General features: G+C 39.8%; 2 protein-coding genes and 1 non-coding gene across 3 annotated transcripts in view; 2 read left to right on the top strand and 1 right to left on the bottom strand.

Moving 5' to 3' along the window:
- Positions 1–5541: 5541 nt before the first annotated feature.
- LOC117384812 (SLAIN motif-containing protein 1-like) lies at positions 5542–17576 on the top strand. The gene is made up of 9 exons (XM_033981967.2): positions 5542–5947; positions 8485–8621; positions 12057–12197; positions 12492–12608; positions 12702–12827; positions 13636–13956; positions 16434–16619; positions 16855–17158; positions 17461–17576. Exons 1-9 carry the CDS (start codon positions 5583–5585, stop codon positions 17540–17542), a joined length of 1779 nt encoding a protein of 592 aa, XP_033837858.1. The 5' UTR covers positions 5542–5582; the 3' UTR covers positions 17543–17576.
- An 888-nt stretch (positions 17577–18464) lies between these two features.
- trnaa-ugc (transfer RNA alanine (anticodon UGC)) lies at positions 18465–18536 on the top strand. The gene has a single exon. It is a non-coding gene; the product is annotated as a tRNA-Ala (tRNA).
- Positions 18537–19315: 779 nt separating this feature from the next.
- Positions 19316–22757, bottom strand: part of lama1 (laminin, alpha 1) — a 40665-nt gene continuing 37223 nt past the window's right edge. Inside the window, exons 57-63 of the mRNA XM_055227744.1 lie at positions 22619–22725; positions 21382–21571; positions 21127–21273; positions 20795–20948; positions 20573–20706; positions 19877–20090; positions 19316–19542 (exon numbers count right to left, since the gene is read on the bottom strand). Coding sequence (XP_055083719.1) covers positions 19373–19542; positions 19877–20090; positions 20573–20706; positions 20795–20948; positions 21127–21273; positions 21382–21571; positions 22619–22725 — 1116 coding nt within the window. The 3' untranslated portion in view covers positions 19316–19372. The remainder of the gene's footprint in view (positions 19543–19876; positions 20091–20572; positions 20707–20794; positions 20949–21126; positions 21274–21381; positions 21572–22618; positions 22726–22757) is intronic.

Raw genomic sequence — 22757 nt, 5'->3', positions numbered from 1 at the left:
TGTGTTACCGTCAGGTGAAGGCAAACACTGAAGCTTAAATCTTATTGGATTAGAATTCACTGGTGTAGCTTGTTTAACGGTACAGAAAAAAGTTGAAGAATTTCTAAAAGATCTTTTCTGAATGTTCTCTCAATTAAGACCTCAGGATTCCAAGAAATCACCCATCGGGAACTTGTATCCTAAAATCATTTAGTATAAAAATTAACTGAGTTTATTCAACTCAAAAATCTTGAGTAAACTGTCAGACTCAAATTGTTTAAGATCAAACTATTCAAGTCAATTTTTTCATACAATGGAACTATATTCTTTCAAGCAAGAGAAGAGCAAAATGTTAGTGTCAGTCTTTTTTAACCACCGAGCTGTGAATTGTAACATACAACTGTAATACCAGGAACCGGAAATCTTGCGATATTGACTGTATGCTTACCGGCGGGAAAGACCGGTGCAAACACGTGGACCGTTCTGAAACCGTTGTTGGGCTTGCTCGAACTTGCCTTGGCATCATGGCATTTTTGGCACTCTTTGTGCTGCTCGTTGAAACAGGTACACCCTCATTTCATTCATTATCTCCATATCTTTTTTTGTGAGACGCTTGCGGATGAGTTTATAAAAATGTCTGTGTTTTTCGATACTTGTATGCCATTTGAGGAGGTAAGATCTAGATAAACTCAATTTGAGATTAAAAGATATAAAAATTATATTCCTTTGTGACATAATTTAGATGTTAGGGTTGGGGTAGATTCAGTTTCTGAAAAGTGCAAACCCATTTTTGGTACAGCCTACCTAGCATGGCTAGCATGCTAGGTAGGCTGTACTACCCATGTGGTTTTCTTATTTTTACCAGAGGTGGTAAACATTGACTTATACCATTACTTGATAATCTTTTAGCAAAAGGTATATGTTAAATGACTTAGTTTATGTTTTACATTCTTATAAATGAGTGATCATTTTAACAGCACTCTTAGTTCAGTATACACATGCCTCCATTAGACCCAGTTCTCTAAAACGAGGAAAATGCAGACTTCCAATATGTGCAGACCCTATAATGGTGGCCAGTATTTCTACTGATGATGAAAAGATTCAATCCTTCTTGTGCTCGTCAGGCTCATAGTGCAGTGGCAAGATTCATAATTTTACATGTCTCATATGTTTCTAATGTTCACTTTGTTAATACTGGTTTAACAGAGTGAACTAACCGGGATTAGACCAAGTCCTCAGAAGTGCTCTATTGTATCTTTTTATTTTTGAAGCCATAACATTTTATATGATGATCTGTTAAAAGTACTTAAAATATTTCTAACACTTCAGTAGGCATTACTTTACTTTTAATAATAACTTGACTGAGCTGCTTTTATTTGTACTGGAGTAAAATTTGACCAGTTGGATTTGTATTTCTACTGACCATTTATTTCATGTATTCATTTAGGACAGTGTCTAGTTCCATACTCCATGAGAGCAAAGCTGTTAATACCAGATTTATTTATTTATTATTATTATTATTATTATTTATTACCAGTCATTCACTCATGTAATTACAAGTGCATATTTTAAAGAAATGTATTTTTTGTTTGTTTGTTTTTTCATTCTGGCAGTCCTAGGAGTGGTTCCCTGGGAGAATGTCTCTGCTTCTGTCGGAAATAACCTTTCCCTTTCCTTTCCTCTGGGAAAATGTGAATTGCACAATCGCTGGACTATTACAAAGTATAAGTCTAATGGAGATGTAGATCACGACGTCTTTTCCTGCTACAATCAGACACCAATACACTCTCTGCCCTTTACTGGAATATGTCCACAGAATCAAACCTACAGTGTCCAGCTGCTCTCTGTGAACCAATCTCACTATGGAAAATACTGTCTGGAAATCAAAGGGAACAACTGCAGCTGCATATCCCTGGGTGAGACCAGATTTGGTCCTGGGTTAGACCTGGTTTAGTCCCAGTTAGATCCTGATTAACACTGGCCAGTTCAGTCCCTTTTAACATCTTGTTGTTTGCAGAAATGAAGGATTCCAGTGTGAACACGACTACCACAGATGTAGGAAACTCTCAGAGCATAATTCTTGTTGTTGTGCGCATTTGTGTACCTGCACTTGCACTTGTTTGTGTAATGGGGATCTGTGTCTGGAAATGGAAACAAATCTGTAAGTTACCTTTTATGAATTTCTAAAGTCGTCACCTAAAATCTTTTTCAGATTTACAGACAGCACCTTATTTATATGAAAACAAAAGTTCAGTCCCAAACCTGGATTTGTTCAGAAGCTAAGTGAGGGCATCTGGAGTCAATAACTTCAGGAGACACAGTTTGTTTAATGCTCTCTGTACTTCCACAGGGGAGTACATCCGTGCCCATGCCCTAGGTTTGAGAAAACAAGAGGAGAGTGGGACATCTGCGGAGAAGAAGGATCTGATGTAACCAGAACCATCTAAAAGAGCCATCAGTTTATGTCCCAATGAAGGAAGAGGAGGACAGTGTGAACTAAGGGGCCTCTCTATGTGAAATGATTCAAGAAATGAAGCCTTCATTCTGCCATATTTATTGTTGTCTATTTATATATTTTTTATTGTAATATTCAGTAAGTATTATTATTTTTATATGACTGCTGCTGTTGTTGGGATCAACATATTTGACTTCTCGTTCATTGATTGCTGGGAGAAAAAATGAGTAAAGGAAGACTGTGAGAGACAATATAGTAATTAGTAGTTCGGGGGGCGCAGGGTTAGTCACTTCCCCTCCACCAGCTGCTATCTCGGTCCTTCTCAGGTGTCTGGAGGAACAGGTTGGACTCCGAGGCACTGTGCTCCAATGGTAATGGTCTTGTCTGACTTGCAGGAGCTTTAGAGTTATGATGAATAATCTGTCATCCTCCACAGTGTCTCTAACAACAGGAGTGCCTCAAGGTTCCATCCTTGGTCCTCTATTGTTCTCGTTGTAGATTCTGGCACTGAGTAACGTCATGTCTAAACACGATCTGAGCTTCCATTTCTATGCTGACGATCTTCAAGTATATCTTCCTGTGACTTCAAATTGATCCAAAGCACTTCAGTCTGTTCACAGTGCCATGACAGACATTAAACACTGGTTTTCACAGAACTTTTTGCATTTAAATGAAAGCAAAACAGAATGTATATTGTTTGGGTCAAAATTTTTCGATGTAGTTCCTGATCTTGGTTTTTCTCTCCAACATGTTGTCATTAACCTGGGTGCTAAACTTGATGAGTATTTGCAGTTTGATAAACATATTGATGGTGTAGTTAAAGCCAGTTTTTTTTCAGCTTCGTCTCCTGGCAAAAGTCAAACCATTTCTTTGTCAAGCTGACATGGAAAAGGCCATGCATGCTTTTATTAGTTCCAGGATTGAATACTGTAATGCTCTTTATGTTGGAGTAAATCAATACACTCCAACACTTGCAGTTAGTTCAAAACGCTGTAGCCCGACTTCTGACAAATACTCGCAAACATACACATACAACACATTACCCTGGTTCTGTACTCCCTCCATTGGCTCCCAGTACGTTTCAGGATTGATTTTAAACTTTTAATGTTTGTTTTTAAAGCTCCGCATGGTCTTGCACCTTTATATCTTTGCGAGCTGTTAACGGCTCATACGCCCAACAGAGCTCTGCGGTCGGCCAGTCAATACCTGCTGGAGGTCCCCAGAACCAAAAAGAAACAGTGGGGTGATTATGTCTTGTATCTTTGTTCATTTTCTTTATGTTCTTCATGTTCTTTAGTTTTGACAACAATGTATAAACATTTTATTATTACTTTTAAACATTTTTTTAGCAGCCTTTCATAAGCCAAGGCTGCTAAAAAAAAAGTCAAGTTCAACCCCTCACTGTGAAAGGATGTCTTTTATCCTACCGAGATATAATCCAACTGGAGCTTTCTGCTGATTGAATATATGGAGCAAAAGCCAAACATTTCTTGCTGATCTACTGACCAAAATTAAGATCTGAATATATTGTGTATCTATTTTTTGTGTTATTTGGATACCTTTATCATACTGTATAGTCAAAATATGTGGATATACAGTATCTCTACCTCTGCGAGCTTCTTTCTGTCCATTAGATAAAAATGTATAAGTAGAACCTCTGCTGATGTCTTTTTGAGGAAATTTGAAATGATTGGGATTATTTTTATGGTTTTACTTTTTTTATTTTTCTGAATCCTTTTGCCTGGGATTCTAGGCAGGTTTTGTATATTTATAATAATAATATGCATTTTTTTGTGTGTATTTATTTATTTATTTTCATTTTCTTTTATTTTCTTTACTCTTTGCACATGACCATCAAAAGGGAAACAGGTGGGAAGTGTGGGTTTTAAAAAGGAAAAAATGTAACATTTAACTTGGATTAACTTGTATTACGTTTTCGAGAGACTGACTGTATTGATTTTTCTTTAGCCAGGTCCAGTCCAACATTAACGAAAAAATCATTAAAGCCATCTGCAATTTTCTCTTTGTCCTTCATAGTTATATTATTCTCAACAAAGTATTGGGGATAACATGGGCCACTAGAACCACAGCCAACGACAATATCCAGCACTTTCTAAAAACCTTTTATGTAATTTTTCTTTTTAACAGCTCAGTGTAATACTCTTTATTTCTCTTATTTACATAATCACTGAAGTCATTTAGTAACAGACCACCTCTTATGTCGCTCCCCAGAATATTACAGAAAATAATATCCACTTAAAGGTCCTATATTACACAAAAGTGACTCTTTTGAGCTTGAAGTCGTGTTATAATGTTACCTCCTCAAAAACAGACCTGGAGTTGTGTTTTATTTCATTCACACATGTTTGAGTCACACTTTATTCTTAGTCTGTTTACATCTCCAAAGCTCAAAACGCTTTGTTCCACCTTGTGATGTCATGAAGTGGTAGTTTTCAAGTTAATAGCTACTTTCCCCTTTAGTTCAGTAGAGATGAGCAGTTCCAGGGCTGAAATTAACCAAATGATTCTAGTGGTGGTGTCTGGAGTTTAAAAACACAGTGAAGCACTTCCTGTATTACCACATGATGACATCACAAGGTGGAACGGAGTATTTTCTGTTTAAGAGAAGAGCACAGCCTAAATATGCAGGATTTGTGTGTTAAAAGTGTGAATGAAACAAAACACAACTCCAGGTCTATATTTGATGAGGAAACAACATTATAACATAAATCAGAAAATAGTGTAATACAAGTATAGGCCCTTCAAAAACTGCAAAGATGATGCGAATTGCTCTATAATGTTACAAGAAAATAAAAAAATACATAAAAAATAATAAGTAAACAGCAGATGGCGACAGTGCGTTGCTGTAACTTCTTGATTTCAGGAGAACCATCGGGGAAACTCGTGGAGATTTTAGGCAAAGCGGATGTTTGGCGGTGGATGCTGGTCCTGAGTGGCTGTGCGTAACGGGAGGAGGGGCATATAATCCCCCGGGACAAGACAACCAAGAGAGACTACCACTACAGAATACTGAACGAGCGTGTAGGCGAGCAGGCAGCGGCACCACAGCGCTCCTGTCCGCCTTTTTCCATTCATTTACAAGCACTGCCACGACCGGAATTGACCATTTTTACGCATTTTGGAAACAATGGAGACAGCCGTGTTGAACCTCGCCATCATGCCCGAGGTGGTGGACTGCAACAGCAACACCTTGAACGCGGAGCTGGAGGTAAAAAAGCTGCAGGAGCTGGTGAGGAAACTGGAGCGGCAAAACGAGCAATTGCGCACCCGGGCACAGCCTCCCGCGTCCCCGCCGTACGCGCTGCGCAGGACCGGGGCGCAGTGCCATTTGTCCGAGTTGGATGCGCGTTTTTTGGAGTACTTGGAGCCCAGCGTGAGGGAAGACGGAGCGGGGAAAGCGGAGGAGGAGGAGGCGCAGGCGTTTCTGGATGATCTGGAGCTGCTGGATCTAGACTCCATGTGCGCCTCCTCGGAAGACTCGCAGGAAACATGGTAAGTTCACACGTGTTTGTGCCAGTGTCTTTGTCTTTGAGCAGAGGAGCCAAGTAGGGCAGACAGGGCAGACAGGGCAGACAGGTGGCAGACCCATTGTTGATCTCATCGCCAGTTAAACACACAGGCACAGTGTGTGTTTGTGTCCTGAAAGGCATCTGATGTCAAATCTTAAAAATTGTACAGTAATTGGTTCTTTGTAGCAGCTGAAAAAAATCATAATATGTGAGCTGACTGTAATGGCAAACATCTCAACTTTTTGGTCATTATGTTTTAAGTATTTTATTGTATTTTGTGGACAAACTGCGGCCCTCAGACCAATTTTTCTTGGCCCTCAAACTTCCAGGTAAATTGGCCAATATTACCTTAAACAGTACTTTTTACTGTACATTTATGAAAATCTACTCACTGCCCATCTCATCATGTGTCCCATTGAGGATGTAAGCATGAATAAAGGTCTAGTGGTTCAGTCTAACTTGTAATAAACACGTATATTTGAAGTATTCACTGTATCGGCGACCAGTCTATGGCTCAATCGGCCCTCAGCTTTGTCTGTGTTTTTATATGTGGCCCTTAATGAGAAGAGTTTGGACACCCCTGACGTAAAGGTAATGTGCCTTTTTAGTATCTGTCACCTGCTTGTCTCCATACAGCTATGCCTTGCCTGTAATGTTCCGCAATTTTGCATTTAGCTTTGCATTTAAGCAATTACAGGCTCTTAAAGGTGGGGTTGCCCATCTGCAGATCTGACCTGTAACTTGGCCTGATGGTGTCACCTGCTTGTATCCGTGGAAATAGCCAAATTTGATGCCATACTGTGGAACGTTCCAGGTAAAGCAATCACATCTCCATGGAAACAAGCAAGACCTGAACCCTTCACAAGAAAAAGTCGCAAATTTAACCTTTTAATATTGCAAATCTACCAGTTTAAGAAAGCCATCCTAGCATGTCACATCTTGAGTGCTCTGTATGGGCCTCTTGTCCCTGTACTTGAGCTCCTCGCCTGTGTATATGTGTGTGTGTCTAAGTGTATCTGCAGGTATAATGTATAATTCAGATGAGTATATCTCTGGGAGCTTCTCTGTCACTATAATCTGATCGGCCTTTGAAGCAGCAGCAGCAGCTCTGGATGTGTCTGATCCTCACACTTCTTGCTCTGACTCAGGAGCTGGGGACACAAAGGAGACGCATACAAATCAAGTCTAGGTTTTCACCGCTGCAGTATATTTCATGCATCTTTTGCTAATTTATTTTCTGATTAGCCTCTATAGAGCTCTTTGTTTTTTATTTGCAACCGTGTTTTAGTCTGAAATATAAGAAGTGCTTAAAGGGCCCATATTACGCTGTTTTCTGATTTATGTTATAATCCGGTTTCTTCATCAAAAACGTAGACTGGACTTGCGTTTTGTTTCATTTCCACATGTTTAACACACAAATCCAGCATACCTGCAAACTCTCTGTTCCACCTTGTGATGTCATGTGGTAATACATGAAGTGCTCCCTTGTGTTTTAAACTCTGTACACCTTCAGAAGAGTCAGCTGGATCATTTTAGCCATGGAATTTCAATCTCTACTAAACAAAAGGTAAAGGGCAGCTGTTAACTGAAACTACTACTGCTTCATGACCTCACAAAGTGGAACAGAGCAATTTAAGTTTTGGAGATATGGATAGACTAATAATAAAGAGTTACTCAAACGTGTGTGAATGAAACAAAACATAACCTCAGGTATGTTTTTGATGAGGTAACCGCATTAAATCATGGGCTAAAGCAGGAGTGTCAAACACATTTTCACCGAGGGCCACATCAGCAAAATGACTGCCTGCAAAGGGCCAGATGTAAAATAAATCTAAAAAATAAATTAACTACTTTTTAAACTGGTTAATTGACTGTTTCTGTATTTATTACTTATTCAAGTTACAAATATTAAATATGCATTTGCCTAGGTGTTAAAATATGGCTGTGTAACTGCATCTCCCCTGATAAAATGACATTTTAAAGACATCATACCTTTTAATTTACCCTGTTGAGGGCCACATAGAATGATGTCGAGGGCCACATTTGGCCCGCAGGCCTTGACTTTACACAAAATTGACACTTTAGCCCACATGTGTCAATCTAGGACGTTTAAATTCCATTACATTGCATTTTATTGGAGCTCAGTACAACAGGTGGCACAATGCTGATTAGCTCTGAGCTTTTACACTATCACCTATCAAGACATTTCAGTTTTAAGAAAAATCTGTTTCTGAAACTTTGTTATTTCACCAAATTTAGAATTTTGCACGTTTTTGGACTGAAACCAACCACATTATGGACATTAGTTGCCACATATCTAGTTACCTTCTGTCATACCTTTTTAAACTTCACAGTGGGCGGGACTGTTGAGCTCCATGGGTGGATCTGGAAACTAAACTAAACCCTTCAAACTATGGTCAAAGTGAAGGCAATAGTCTATCTGCAAGGTCTTGAAGCCACCTACTTCCTACGAGAATAAAATACTGCTTTGTGATCCTGTCCTCCATGTTTGTTGTTTAGGTTGTACATGACGCAGAGATCTGGAGAATCCTCTAATAGCTCACTCACTCCTCTGGAATGGTGTCGACAGACTCTGGACAGCCCCAAATCAGAGCTGGAGGCCACGAGGAGATCTCTGTCCCTACGACTAGAACAAGGTAACTGGCATATATCATTCTAGAGATATACAAGACACTAATAATAACGCATTTGGCTTGTATAGCTTTTCCAGATGCTAAACGTGGCTTTACAGTTTTTGTGCATTTTTCATTCACTCTATACATGGTGGTTGTAAGTTACTTCTATAGCCACAGTTGCCCTGGGGTTGACTGACTGAAATGAGGCTGCCAGTCGGTGCCAACGGCCCCTCTGACCACTAACAATCATTCACACGCTACATTAGTACTAGGCAAAATGGGAGAAGTGTGTAGCCGAAGAGCACAAAGTTATGCGCTGAAATTGTAGAGATTGTCAATCAAAAACGTCAAAAAGTTGCTTGTGGAAGTCTGAATTATATTGTGACTAAGCCTGGACTAAACGCACGTGTTAAATCAGTAATGTAATGTGTTCATTTACACCACACAGTTACGTTTATGACCTTTTAAAAGAAATGGAGGTGTGACCTGGGTTAATTCATGACGACCTCTGTGTCTCCATAGTGACAAAGTTTAATCTCTCCATTCGTCAGCATTAACGGATCAGGGTCAGAGCCAGGCCACATCACCGTTGGACCACTTGCTCTCACTCTGCAACAACACTATGGAGACATTTGAATTATTTATTGTACCTTTATTTAACCTCTACCAGAACTATCACTGAAGCTTGCCCTAGAAATGCAAATCTTCCTCACAGGCCTTTAGTCGTTTAGTTGATGAATCGGTTGTGTTTTAGTCAACCAAAATTTGTATTACTCAACTAATCATTTTATTTAGATATAAGGATTTATTCACCTTATTCCGGAGACGTTTTAAAGCCTCCCAGAGATAGGGGGCAGTGTTGTCCTCTTGGTGCACATGAACATAAAACATTTTACACAAATCAACTTAACTTTTTATTGTATTTCTGAGGCGAAACTTTTCCTGTATTCGCCCTTGAAAAGACTGGGATTCCCTCTTAACCGGAAAAGCCAAGTTTGGGGCGTTTAGAGGCAAAAGTGGGCGGGGCTGAATAAGGTCAATATGTGATATAACAGCAGAAAGGAGAAGTGAGTCTGTTAGCTGAAGATTGGGCGTTTTTTTGGTATTTGTATGTTAAAAGGCAGGTTAAACTCATGATTCACAATAATCTGTCTTTCATATAAATACATTTTTCTACTGTATTTTGTCTACATAAAGTTGTTTTTGAATGAACTCCCGTGCAAGTGCAATTTGGGTTAGATACATAGAGATACGCGATAGTTCTAAGTAGGGTTATCAAAAGTATTCAAAATCTGATGCTAAACGATACTTAAACTAGTATCGAAACTAGATACTAAACGCAGTTGAGGAGGGATCGATTCACAGGACAGAAATGAACCTTTTCTGAACAGCTTTAGAAAGATCTTGAGCTGTATCAGAACAAGTATAGGACACATAAACGAGTACACGCCCATGGATCACTATGGAACCTTCCTGAACGACAAAGATTAGACTTCAGTTCATATAGTAAAATAAAAGCCAGTTATTAAAGTCATTATTTAATGTTGAAAATGATATTCTATTGTCTAAATAAATGGTGTTTTTGTTTGTTTGTTTTGGGGTTTTTTTGTTGTTTTTTTTATTATAATCGTGGTATCAGAATCTGTGTTGTGTTCCTGAAGTCTGTTCCGTCAAAATCGAGAAATTTTGCTATCGTGACACTAGTTCTGAGAGCTTTTGCAACTTCCCCTTTTGATTTGACCAACTAATCAACAGGACATGTCTTCAATCGACGCAATCATTTCTTTTGTCGGCTACAGCGCTACCAATATATTTAGAAATCTCTACATTAACACTACATCCACGCTCCTCTTCTTTTTCTTCTCCTTCTACTTCGCGCAGACTCCCACATGTTCGTCCCGGCTGTGTGCATCCTTAATGAAAGCGTGGGCGCAGTTTAAAAACGCACTCGACCCTCTCTGTCCCCTCTGCACCGTAACGTTAAAATTAAATTCAAAATCAACCTTGCCAACTGTACCTCCCCTAAAGTGACAGGTTTCTTAACACCGAAAAGTAGGTCTTCTGAAGTTGCAGCATCCACACGCTGCGTTGCATCAGTGACCCAGTGCATCCACCCACCGGCTCCTACAGTTGCCATGGAAACGCGGTACATGAAAGCGCCTGTCTTGTTTAAGTGGCATGTATGGGTATTGACAGGTAGTCGTAGATGAAATCCCTCCACTCCCGAGTTTGTTCTGAAAATGGTGCCAGCAGACTCCAGGATCAGATCTGCTTTGTTTTCTGTGGTTGTTGTGAATAGATCAGTCGGTGTCAGTCACGTCGTGGATGAGCTCACCGCTGCACAATACGCCCTCTGTTTCATCTGCTACAATGGTGTGTTTTTTTGTAAATCTTGATGTTGCTAGAAACACTGGGCTACACTGTCAAATGTGGGGGAACGTGTTTGACTTTTTAATTGTCTTTAATATTTCAAAATGGTCAGACGTTTTCATACAAATGCAGTTTTTTTAAATCAGTGTTTCTTTGTACATCTGTTGACTTAATGTGATGGGTGAAATTTGTTTTTAGTGTGATTTTAGTATGTCAAAAAAAAAGAAAAATAAAGAAATGCGGGTTGTTGCCATCGTAGGTGAAAACATATTGGAGATACTATTATTTCCACATTTTCAAGCACGATATATCGCTAGAGAGGTATACTTAAGTAAACTTCGATAAAAGTATACCTCTGAGTATTATAAAGTACTTTCAATAGTGCTTTATAATACTCATACAATAACAGTAATGCAAGATAATCCCAGTAAGCCACTTTTAAATAGACAGTATTGCTAAAAAAAACATGAGCTGCAACAAATACATGACAGAATGAAGCAGTAATTAGGCGTAGAAATCACTTTTTCAACCCTGCTGGTCAAATCTTTTCGTTTTACAACAAAAAAAACAAAAGTTTCTACATTATTGCAAAGAAAGTGTACACAGCATAAATACTGAGTCCCAAAACATATCATTCAATATATGATGGATGGATCAATAACAACGGCAAAGTATTTGAACAACAACAGCAAAGTATTTCATAGTAATTATGATGAAATAAAAAAAACGTGCTTAAAAGAAAATGTCACTCAAGATGACAAGAAAAAGTAAGTTTACCTTTTTAATCTTGTAGGTTTGAATTGCATAGGTGCCTAAAGTGGGACCATTTAGGATCCCCCTGAAAGGCCATATCCATTTTGATAGAATTTTGTGCGGAAAAAACTGTCAGTACTTGCAAAAGAAGACAAAACTAGTCTATGTTCCTTAAAGTAATAATAATAAAAATTTAAGATCTCTTTGCAGATAAACATTTTAACACATGGTTAGGCTTGGCGTGCTTGTTCGCATAAAATTTGGCCTACACACACACAAAAAAAAAATAAATGTTTGGGCACCTCTGATCTAATGTGTTTTGCCTGTATCCAGTCTCTAGGTGGCACAGCACCCTGTCCAGCCCCTCCCACACCTCCTCTCCTCCCCCGTCTCTCACTCGAGTCACTGGAATGTCTCCCATCAGCGCCTCCCCCTCGGCCAAAACCTGCTCCACTCCACAGTCAGAAAGACACGGTAATTAAAAAAAAAAAATCACTAATTCGATTTCACAAAATTATGTAACATTGGTTTATGAAAACAATATTACAATGATACTTTGTGCTACAGTTACCAAACATGATGCTATATATGTTTTTCTCATCTGTCCTAAGTGGAAAATGTAAAATGGGGTTCCACAGGGATTGGCTCTTGCACCATTGATCTTTAGTTACGTTTACTTAGAAATAAAACAAACAAAGTCGTATTTTGAGCATGTTTTTTTTTTTTTTTTATCCAAATCAAATTCCTTCCCTCCCTGTCTCTCCTCAGCCTCCCTGACCTCCCCACGACACTCTATCCTCCACCGCACCCTGAGCCCCGTGCCCAAGGACCTGTCTCCTGTAGCCGAGAGGACTCCCACTTTCCTCCCTCACCTCTCCAAACGCAGTACTTCTACTTTTTTTTTTTTTTTTTTTTTTACAGAAATCTGGTGATGAACTATTCTATAAATACAATAAAAATGTTGTGATGATGTTGTAGGCCGGAGTCTGCAGCGCTCTGTGTTCAGCCCGCAGTCTTCCGTTGACGAGGAGGATTCTGTGTGTCTTGGGTTCAAACTACAGGATCTGACGGACGTCCAGGTTATGGCCCGGATGCAGGAGGAGAGTAAGTCGCCTAGAGCAGTTTCAGATGTTACCCATTGTTCAAAAGTGCCTATGAGGGTTATTTTGGTTATTTCTAATGTTGTTCTTGTTTTCTATTGCGTCCCTTTTATTTTCACTAATTCAAATTAACACAGACCTCAGAGCCCACCGCTACTTCAGCTTCATTAACCCTCAGAGGTGATCAGTCATATTTGTGTGTGTCTGAGGTGGGGAGAGCAAAACTGTTTAAAAATTATGCAATGTAACAAAAAAGTGGTGATATTTCTACATATTTTAAGTTTATCTGAAATGCATTGCTCCATAGGTGAATAGAGTTTGTAATGGTTGGGCTGGGAGACATGGAAATGGTTGAGATCATCATCGTTTTAGCCAATCTCGCACAAAATAACCATCTAAATCAGCACGTGTTGAATAAAAAGGCATGTGGAAAAAATGGTGTGCCTAAATTACTTAGAAAAAAGGGGGGGGGGGGGGGGGGGGGGGATGGCAAAAAAGAAAGCAAATGAAGTACATAATAAATTCATCAATATAAAAAAATGAAAGAAATAAAATAAAAACAAAAATAAGAAATTAGAAGTAAAAATGTACACAAAATAATTAATATAAAATAAATAAATAAATAATATACAATAAATACATAATATACAATAAAATAAATAATATACAATAAAATTCATAAATAAATGATATACAATAAAATAAATAATATACAGTAAATTGACTGTAATTAAAAAAAAAACAAACAAACTCATTCCTCCCCACCTGTGCCGTTGTTGTGCGCGCCCCTCCTCACCTGTCCCCTCCCCCAGGCCTCAGACAGGAGCTGGCATTCCCCCCGCGCCGCAGCCACAGCCTCAGCTCCTTTCCCCTGAGCGTCGGTGCCCTCTCAGGCCGGGGTCGGGAGGACGAAGAGGAGGAGGAGGACGACGAAGACTACGCTCTCCTGCCCCCGCCCGCGCCCCGCCTCACCACGCGCCTGCCCCATTCCCACACCTTCCACACCCTCAGCCACTGGTCAGGAGGCAGCCCCAGTCCACAGCACCTCTCCGCTGGATACGACTTCCACACTCAGGAGCTGGAGCAGGCGCTGGGCAGCCCCTGCGTCGAGCGGGGCTACACGCCAGGAACAGGTATGGACCAGATTTACAGTGTTATTTCATGCTTTAAAGTTGGGTATCATGCAAGATCAATTTTTTTCTGCCATTTTATGTTGTTCCCCTCATTAAAACATGCCTGAATAGGTTTTAAATGTCATCCATGCGTGTTTGAATAATTTTGTGATCTCTCCCGGGCCCTATTTGAACCCTCCTTACGTTTAGCTGTAAGATTCTGTCCAACGCTCTGCCCACAAGCCTACGTCAGTCACACTGTCACATGAGAATTCTCCATAAATACACAAAAGCATGATACAGAACTGTAGACAACAACTTGACAAACCTGATGCGATGTTGCAATAGCGCTCTGAAGAAGGGTGTGACTTAGCATGGAGAGCAAAGGGAGGGGAAACTCAGAGCTAGGGCTGGCCGATTTTTGCCTAAAAATAAGAGTTGGTTTAATTTTTAATTTAGGTTATTTATTTGTCTCGCACTCTTTTCGATTCAATTTGGAATTTGAATCTTCTTCAGTATTTTGTTCTTTCTTGTTTTTATTCCAAAAATAAAAGCTGGGGCTGAGCTGGGGGTCACAAACTGATTTTAAAATTTAAAAAAACTGTTAATTGAAAGCAGTCAGTTTTATGTGTATAATTAAACCTGATTTTTACATATTTTGCCACTCAAAAATAATATCGTTGCATGGTTATTTTGGGGGTCCTGGCCTGAGTAGTGTGGGAACCCTTGCTCTAAAATTCCTTGAAAAACATTTATTCTTACTGTTGGCTGGCTCACCTCTCCGCAGATCTGACCTGTAACTTGGTCACCTGCTTGTCTCCATGGAGATGAGATAAGTTTAGTGCCCTATACTTGTGGAACATTCTAGGGAAAGCATTAGCATCTCCATGGAGTCGAGCAGGTACCATACCCAGAATAGTTACATAGTGGACTTTTTAAACATTTCACTGGATATCAAAGGTAAACAGAATTAATTTTTGAATGAACCAAATATCTGCATTAACGCTGACATATACAGTGTGTATCCTGAACCCAAAATCCTACATGTAATCTGACCTTTACAGCGTGGTTTGGAGTGTCTGGCGACCCATGGGTGCACAGTGTGACCCTCGGTGTCTGTGCAGGTGGAGCTAAGCCGCTTGTCCAAGCTCTTAATCCACTGTTCCATTCTGAGGCAGACAAGGTGATAGAATTAGACACTCTGTCCATAGACTGTTGTGTAAAGGAGATCAGCCATGTTGGAGTGGCCTGACGTCTCATGCGCCAGGAAGAGTCGGAAATGCCCACAACCAACAGCGAGTAGTCGGATTAGGTTTGAGGTGTTTCTCAGTTTGTATGTTTCCTTATAATATTCTAAATAAACCTGGTGATGTTCAAGTAGCCTATTGCCTATCACGCCTGTTGCTTTTAGTTTTTGTTAGGCACAGCTCACACTTTGCCAAGTATGACTCAGTAGCTCATTAGACCTACATAATCATTCAGGCCCTTAATGCTTAGTGCTCAGATATTAGCATACTGGCCAGCTCTATTGTTTTCTTAAAGATATAAGTCTAAGGATGGGGTTATAAATGGGAGATGGATGATGTCTGAGGCTCCCATTCCTCTTTAATTGTCTTTCCTAACAAATTGCTTCTTTAACTCCGCTCTCAAGCCTAGACCTAGCCCACAGACGCAAACTGTAAACAATAGATGTGCTATTTTCAGACAGATATAAGGCAGTATCCAGCATTAATCTGACTAGAACTGAAGAAGCGGCTTGAATGACCAGCAAAACGTCTTCACTCCTACAACTTTTTATCCAGTTGACAGTTTTGAATTTTTCTTTTTCTGACCCAGACGACTGAGGGATTACACAGACTTTGCAGTAGTGGGATAATTCTGGTGATTTTTTTGCAATATGATGAGTTTTGAGCTGTAAAAAGTTGAATAAATAATGTTGCATTCTGTTATTTAGTTATTTCAGATTTTTATTTTTATTTTTTTGTATTGTCCACTTTAGTAGTTTTTTGGGGGATAATTCTGCTTTATGGTTCGGCTTCAATATTATCATTATCTATATTTACTTGAGGATAGCACTTCACTTTGGGAGTAACGATCATTTTATTTTATTTTTTCCACCCACTGCCATATTGTCAGCTGTGGTGCACATTTATATAACATCAAATCACATCATGCAGAAGAACGGGAGCATTTTTGAAAGTGAATTTGGCTTCATTACGAGTTGTATGATAATCACAAATGCTAATCACTGATAATCATTTATACACAAGTCAAGCATAATGGACTGTAAGAAATCTTCCAACAACTGAAACGTGGTTTGGAAGTATCTGAAACTTTCTGTAGTAATCGTGCAAGTTTTTAGGTGATTTTTTTTTTTTTTTTTTTTTTTAGTTTTCGTCAAGTTAACTTCACTGTGGTTTTGAAAACAGATGTGAGAATCTCAAAATGTTGCTACAGAACCAGTTTCATCCTTTCATCCTTGTCTTGCTTGTTCACAGATAAAGTCCTCCGGAGCATGCCCAACCTGGTGCGTGCTCCCAGCATGCCCAGTGTGCCCCTGCCCCCCTCCCCCTGTGCCAGCCCCAGAGGCTCCCCCTGTTCCAGCCCCAGAGCCTCCCCCTGTCTGCTCCGCACCAGCCACAGCTTTGACTTAACCACTGGACTGTCCCCACTGCAGTCCTCCAGTGAGTACCAGCCCATTTGCTATTATATTATATTGCATTCATATAATTTTATTTTTAAAAATTGGGCTGGGCTTGTTTTTTATGTAAATGTATATTTTTTTTGTAACTGCTTCAATAAAAAAAAAAGCAAATACACTTTTTTGTCCCACTTGTCATGGTCAGACCCAAAGAGTGCTCTGTGAGAGAGACTAGAGATGAGTCTGTCTCTGATGTCTCTCGTGTCCTTTGTGTCCAGTCCCTGCTCCGGCTCCACTTCAGTCCAGAGTCCACAGTGTGGGGAGCTTCTGTGTGTCCAGGCCCACAATGAAGGCCACCGCCTACGTCAGCCCCACCATCAAGAGCCCCTCCTACCTGCCCCCCTGCAGCACCGGGCTCTCATCCTATAGCCCTGGTTTCAGCTCAGGTCTGAGTGGGATCCCTCTTCGGGGCAAACACACAGCGTCTCCCACCTCGCCCCGCAGTGCTCTGCCGCGCCCTGCCTCTTTCATCGCCACCTCAGGCTCCAGTCCCCGCAGCAAGCTGACCCAATCAGGTCGCAGGTAGAGTTAACGCCACATTTATATTTTCAATTTTAAACTGAATTCTAGTGAAATGTTTTTACTTGGCACCAATCTGTTCACATCATCATCTCTTTAGTTGTTTGATTTCAGACAGTACATCTCAGAGATATTTACTCATTCTACTTAGTATATTAGTGACTACAACTTCACAATATTTCTTCAGCCATATAAGCGGTCCATGTTTACTGTAACAAATGTACCAGTCCTCACATCTTGTAGATAATGACTGCTGGGATTTCACATTTGTCCCATAAGCTCTTGAAAAACCTCTGTCTTTCTAGTTTCCTGACACCTCCAAAGAGTTTGTCCGCCCTGAGCGCTCTGAGGGACAGCCACAGCGCATGGAGAGACGGCTGCTACTGATGATCTGGAGGGCGCCCCCTGCTGGACAGGGGCACGCACTAGTCTCACCAAAATCACGCACTGCGCTGGGGGCCCACATCACATGACTCTATGCACTTTTGTGTTCGGTAAAACGCGGGTGGACTGTGCCAAAGGGGAACATTCCTGGATGTTTTGTGCAATAACACACTGGCTCCAGGCTCGACACGCTAATCCTACGCCTGCGCTAATGCCAGTTTTTAATAAGGAATCTAATCTATCATATTTATTTAATTATTTATATATTTATTATTAAAGATTATTTAAATAAACCACGTGTTGTCTTCTGGCTTTAAATGCCATGCTGCTAAAATGTACTTTGGGTAAATGTTAAAATATGGTAACATTACTGTACAAAGTGTCAAATTTCCATATTTATTCTAAAACACACTTTACATTTTGATGGTAACTGTCACAAAACTGCCTGAAGTGTTTACACAAGTGTCTCACAAATTGATTATTCCTACACGAGTTCTTATTGTTTTTCTTGTACTGTTTTTGTGTTACTGATGACTGCAATTTTTATACTCAAGTCACTGAGGATTGTGTTTTGGGAGTTTGGTTTTACATCAGATTCACTGTAGCACTTATTTCTTTGTAATAATCACAAATTGGCATTTTGTTACTTGGACAAAAAGTACATTCAAATAAAGGTCAACAAAAAGTCTTCGTTTCATATATTTTTTTTATTTTAATCTTTTGTGGTTCCTTCCTTCATAGAAAGTAAAAGAAAAATTCAGTGATTTTTTTTTACTAAGGGGTTACACAGACATCTCCTCAGAATATAAGGGTCCAAACTGCGAGTGCAAATGGTCTTGATACTTCAGCGTGGGGACAGTTTGGACATGCACCTGTCATTCATTTCTGTACATGGAAGAGCCTTCATTTCCGGTGTGTCTGTCACGGGGATATAGCTCAGTGGTAGAGCGCATGCTTTGCATGTATGAGGCCCCGGGTTCGATCCCCGGTATCTCCACGTTTTGTGTTTGCTGTTGTAAACTGTAACTCTAACTTTCGACAACCTGTAATGGCAAACTGCTGATTGAACATGAAATAACACAAGGACAGCGCGTGAGGTTTGTGTCAGTCATCATGAAGTTTTCATTTTATTTATTTTTAAACCAGGAATTATTTTGTGCTGCTGCTGATGTGATTAAACGGCACAGTCTGAGCTCTGCAATGTGCGTCTTTATCACATGGATTTGTCTATCAAGTTTAATATGAACCATTGTCCTTGTGCAATGACTATAATGGCAGCACTTTGAGTTCCTCCCAGAGCCAAATATAAGCTATGGCGCCCTCTTGTGGTTATGCTTTTCAATATGAACTTTACACTGACTGAGATTTACAATGGGTTAATTTATTCTCTGAACTGTATATTCAGTAGGACTTTATAATATCTGGGTCACAAACACAGTGGTTAAAAATATCCACATTTATTGGAATGTCAAAATATTTCCACAGAAAAAATACTTTACAACATATTTACACTTGGTTCACAGTAATGCCCTCCCACATGTACAGCAAGATCAGTGACTTCAGTGACTTCTGGCTCTGGTTTATTTCTCACTATTTTTAACAGAAATTATAACAATTCCTGTCACAATAAATCAACTTATTTCAAGTTTTCAAACAGGAATAAAACAATTCTCCCAGATAACACCTTCTTTACAAAATTGGCTGATTAAAAACACCAGTGATTCAGCCAGTGTTGTAAAGAACTTCTTTCATTCTATGGCTTAAGTCCTTCTAGTCCATAGCAGTAGTTTTGGTGACATATTCCAGATCTTCTTATAAACATCAATGCAGTTCTCATTGCGACTGTCGGTTGGAGGCGGGACATGAGCTCGGGAGCACGCCCCTCAGCAGGTGGGCGGAGCTAAAGTCCAGGAAGTGGCTTTGGTGAGATTTGGTGAGATGGACGTTCCTCAGGCAACCTCGGAATGAAGAGGATACGGACAGGCAATTCTGCTTCACATCAGCTAAAAGAAAAAAATAAAATAAAAATAACTACCAGTAATTACAATGGCCATACAGCGATTAGTAGTAACTTAATAATACATTTTTTGTTACCGGCAAATACTAGAAATTTGTTATTAGCTCATTAATCCGCATTATTATTAATTATATTTTTCTGTATTTCAATAACGTCTTAAGAGTTATTCGATACAAATTTTACCAACTGTAAAGAAATATTGAAATGCTCTATTAAATAAAAATAAATAAATATCAACATTATTCTAAGTGGTGAATTTTATATATATATAAAACACAATATCTACACACACTGTCTAATGATCAGTGTGGTGTGCGTACCCGGGTAACCTCCCACATAGACGGGGTTGTTCGTCTCTGCAGAGGTGGATTGTGGGTAGGGGTTGGGGGTATTGTAGTGCTTGTGGTCAATGATGAGGCTCATAGCGTGTTTGGTTTTCATGGCGGTCACAGAATGCCAGCGTCCGTCACAGAGGAAGGGCCCCAGGGAGCGGACGGAGACACGGCCCGCGCCATTGTTCACGTGAAACACCACCTGGAAACAAGTAACAAAATTATAATTACAACATCTGAAATACAAATGTGCGCGAGTATTCTTATATTACATTTGATAATTTAATAACGTTGTCTAGTTTTCTACTTTAATAGCATTATCAACTGTTCCAGGTCATTTTTTGGCAACTTTGGTGCAAACAAGACATATTTTCAGCATTCTAGTAAAAAAATAAAAATAAATCTGAGTTTGTGCTGACTTTCAAGTAGTTGGTGGCATTACACAGAACTGCCCTGATTACAGCCAGGTGTTTCTGATTACAAAAACCTGGCTGCAGGGGTGGCGTTTGAAGTGTTAGACTAATCACACTGTTCCTTTTACCTCCAGACCCCGCCCCTCTTCCTCCCTCACTCTTTTCTTTTGTCTTCCATGTACTGCCCAGTTTAGCAGCTCTATTTGAAATGTGGTTGTGGGTGGAGTTTTTTTTGCCTCACTTTTATCTTGTTTGGTCAGATAATCCATACCTGTCCGCTGACCAGCTCCAGTCCAATTGCATCCACCTTAGCGCTGCTTATGCCCAGCAACACTGCGTCTGATTGGCTCGTCCTGAACTCCAGCAAAACCGTCAAATCAGAGCCCACCTTGTATCCGTTGTGAACTAAATTATAAACAGACATTTTAATATCTGGCACAATTCAATTTAAATACTAGCAATTATAGAAAACAGTGAATATTATGATACTTACCCAGGACAGCGTACCCGGTGCCATTAAAGTGCGCCCCTTTCTGGTCGCTGCTGAAACAGGAAGTGATGTGGTGTTGCGTTTCGGGTTTATTTAAGTCCAAAGCCGCGTTGTTTAGGGCTACGGAGCGAATACAGCCCGGAAAACTGCTGCTTACCTGAAAATACCATCATCAACATTAGATTTCATTCATAAAGTAATATTTGTACTATTATCTGTTTAAACTACATATGACACATATGACACTAAAATATAATTAAAATCTTCCCTACTTTTATCTATTTTGAAAGATTCTGGTGGCGTTTATAATTTTACTTCCTGGTTGTGTAACTTACATTGATTCTCTTGGCCGTGTGAGTGTGAGGAAGCCCGCCCACGTACACCCGGCTCTCCACGTCCAATTGGTTGCCTTTGATGAGGGCGGAGTCAGAGGCCACACCCACTGAGACAGACACCGATCTCCGGCTGACCTCGGCTGTCACCTAAAACACGCAAGTTTATTATGAAAAAAAATACATCAGAAAATTTAGCAATAGTTTTAGTCGTCAATTCGCTTTTTATTTAATTGTCTCTTTTTCACAGTTTCGTACCGTGTGCCAGTTGCCGTCGTTGACCAGGCGCGATGACGTCACGGAGGCGGGTCCCTTTCCGAGGTCAGCTGACAGCACCATGTGACCGCCGACCAATCGCAGCACGGCAAAGTCCATCTGGTTCTTGCTGGACATGAGCAGCAGGAGGCCGTCCGCAGCCCACGTTCTGAAGGAGATCCTGATGGACAAGCTGAGAACAACAGTGGAAACATGTCAGGTAAACGTCTTCATGAACTCCACCTGATTCTGACCGTCCCAAACTACAAACGTTGGAACATATTGGCTTTTAAAGAGGAGGTATTTTACTATGTAGTATTAATTATTGACATATTACATATTTAAATCAGCGTGTTACTTTTTATTGTTTTGAAAATGCTATTTTCGGCAAAAACAACGTATTAACATGTTTTATAAGTTTCAGTTTTGTTTTTACTCCCTGCACTAAGTCACTCCCTTTTCAGAGCGCTATTACAACACAATCAGCACGCACCCCACTAATGAAACTACTGCACATCTTATCTGGTTTGTGAAGTTGTAGTTTATTTTTTTGTATCAACCTTTTGCACAATTATTGAACGTGCCATCTAAAACCTCTACAGGAATGTTTTTGATGAGGGAAAGTTTTAATATCGTAGAAAGCTCCAAAAAGTCAATTTAGCATAATACTCCTCTTTAAAGAAGGCTACAATGTGACTAAACCAGGAATAAACCAGAGCAGTATAAAAGAACTAACAAAATCAAAACAAAACCAGGGCAAAAGAGACTGAGCAATGATTAAAATAGCTGTAAACAACGTCTGAACCAAGAGAAGACCCAACTAAAACTTTTGCTTTTTTAGGGGCCACATATTAGTCGCTAACTAATAAGTGCATTAGCATCTAAAGCTAATAATGCTAATGAACACTACTTTAATGGGAAGAAAATAGTTAATGGCTGAATAATTGTAAAATACAGCCTTTAACAGTAATATCAGTTTGCCATTAATATTTGTTCTCCTGCAATTAATTTAGTAAATTATATTTTTGAAGACTTTTTTTTTTTTTACCCAGCATCAACGTCAGGCAAAAACTTCCTTTTGTTTTAGATTTAAAGTCATAATTCACATGAGGCGGTCTGAAGATTGGTCTGAAAACTCTGACAATCTGAACCAGACAGTTATTCCTTAGTCTCTACTGTTTTGAATCATTTGCAGATGAATCTTACATATTTATTCCTGTGTTAGCATGTCTCCTCTTACCTCTTCTTTACAGAGCTGGGGTTAATACTGAAGGTCATGTGACTGTGTTTCGTAGACCCGAACTGAGCACCGGACGTCAGGTAGCTCGGCTCTGTCTCTGAAGCGCACTGGAAACCAAAAAACACACAAAAATATGTAA

Source organism: Periophthalmus magnuspinnatus, chromosome 2, assembly GCF_009829125.3.
Source record: "Periophthalmus magnuspinnatus isolate fPerMag1 chromosome 2, fPerMag1.2.pri, whole genome shotgun sequence".
Classification (NCBI taxonomy): domain Eukaryota; kingdom Metazoa; phylum Chordata; class Actinopteri; order Gobiiformes; family Gobiidae; genus Periophthalmus; species Periophthalmus magnuspinnatus.
The sequence above is the reverse complement of the archived record's forward strand: the minus strand, read 5'-3'. Positions and strand labels throughout refer to the sequence as shown.

Coding starts and splice junctions, on each gene's coding strand:
- LOC117384812 (XM_033981967.2), top strand. CDS start 5,583: ATGGAGACAGCCGTGTTGAACCTCGCCATCATGCCCGAGGTGGTGGAC. Junction 5,948..8,484: donor GAAGACTCGCAGGAAACATG/GTAAGTTCACAC, acceptor TTTGTTGTTTAG/GTTGTACATGACGCAGAGAT. Junction 8,622..12,056: donor GTCCCTACGACTAGAACAAG/GTAACTGGCATA, acceptor GCCTGTATCCAG/TCTCTAGGTGGCACAGCACC.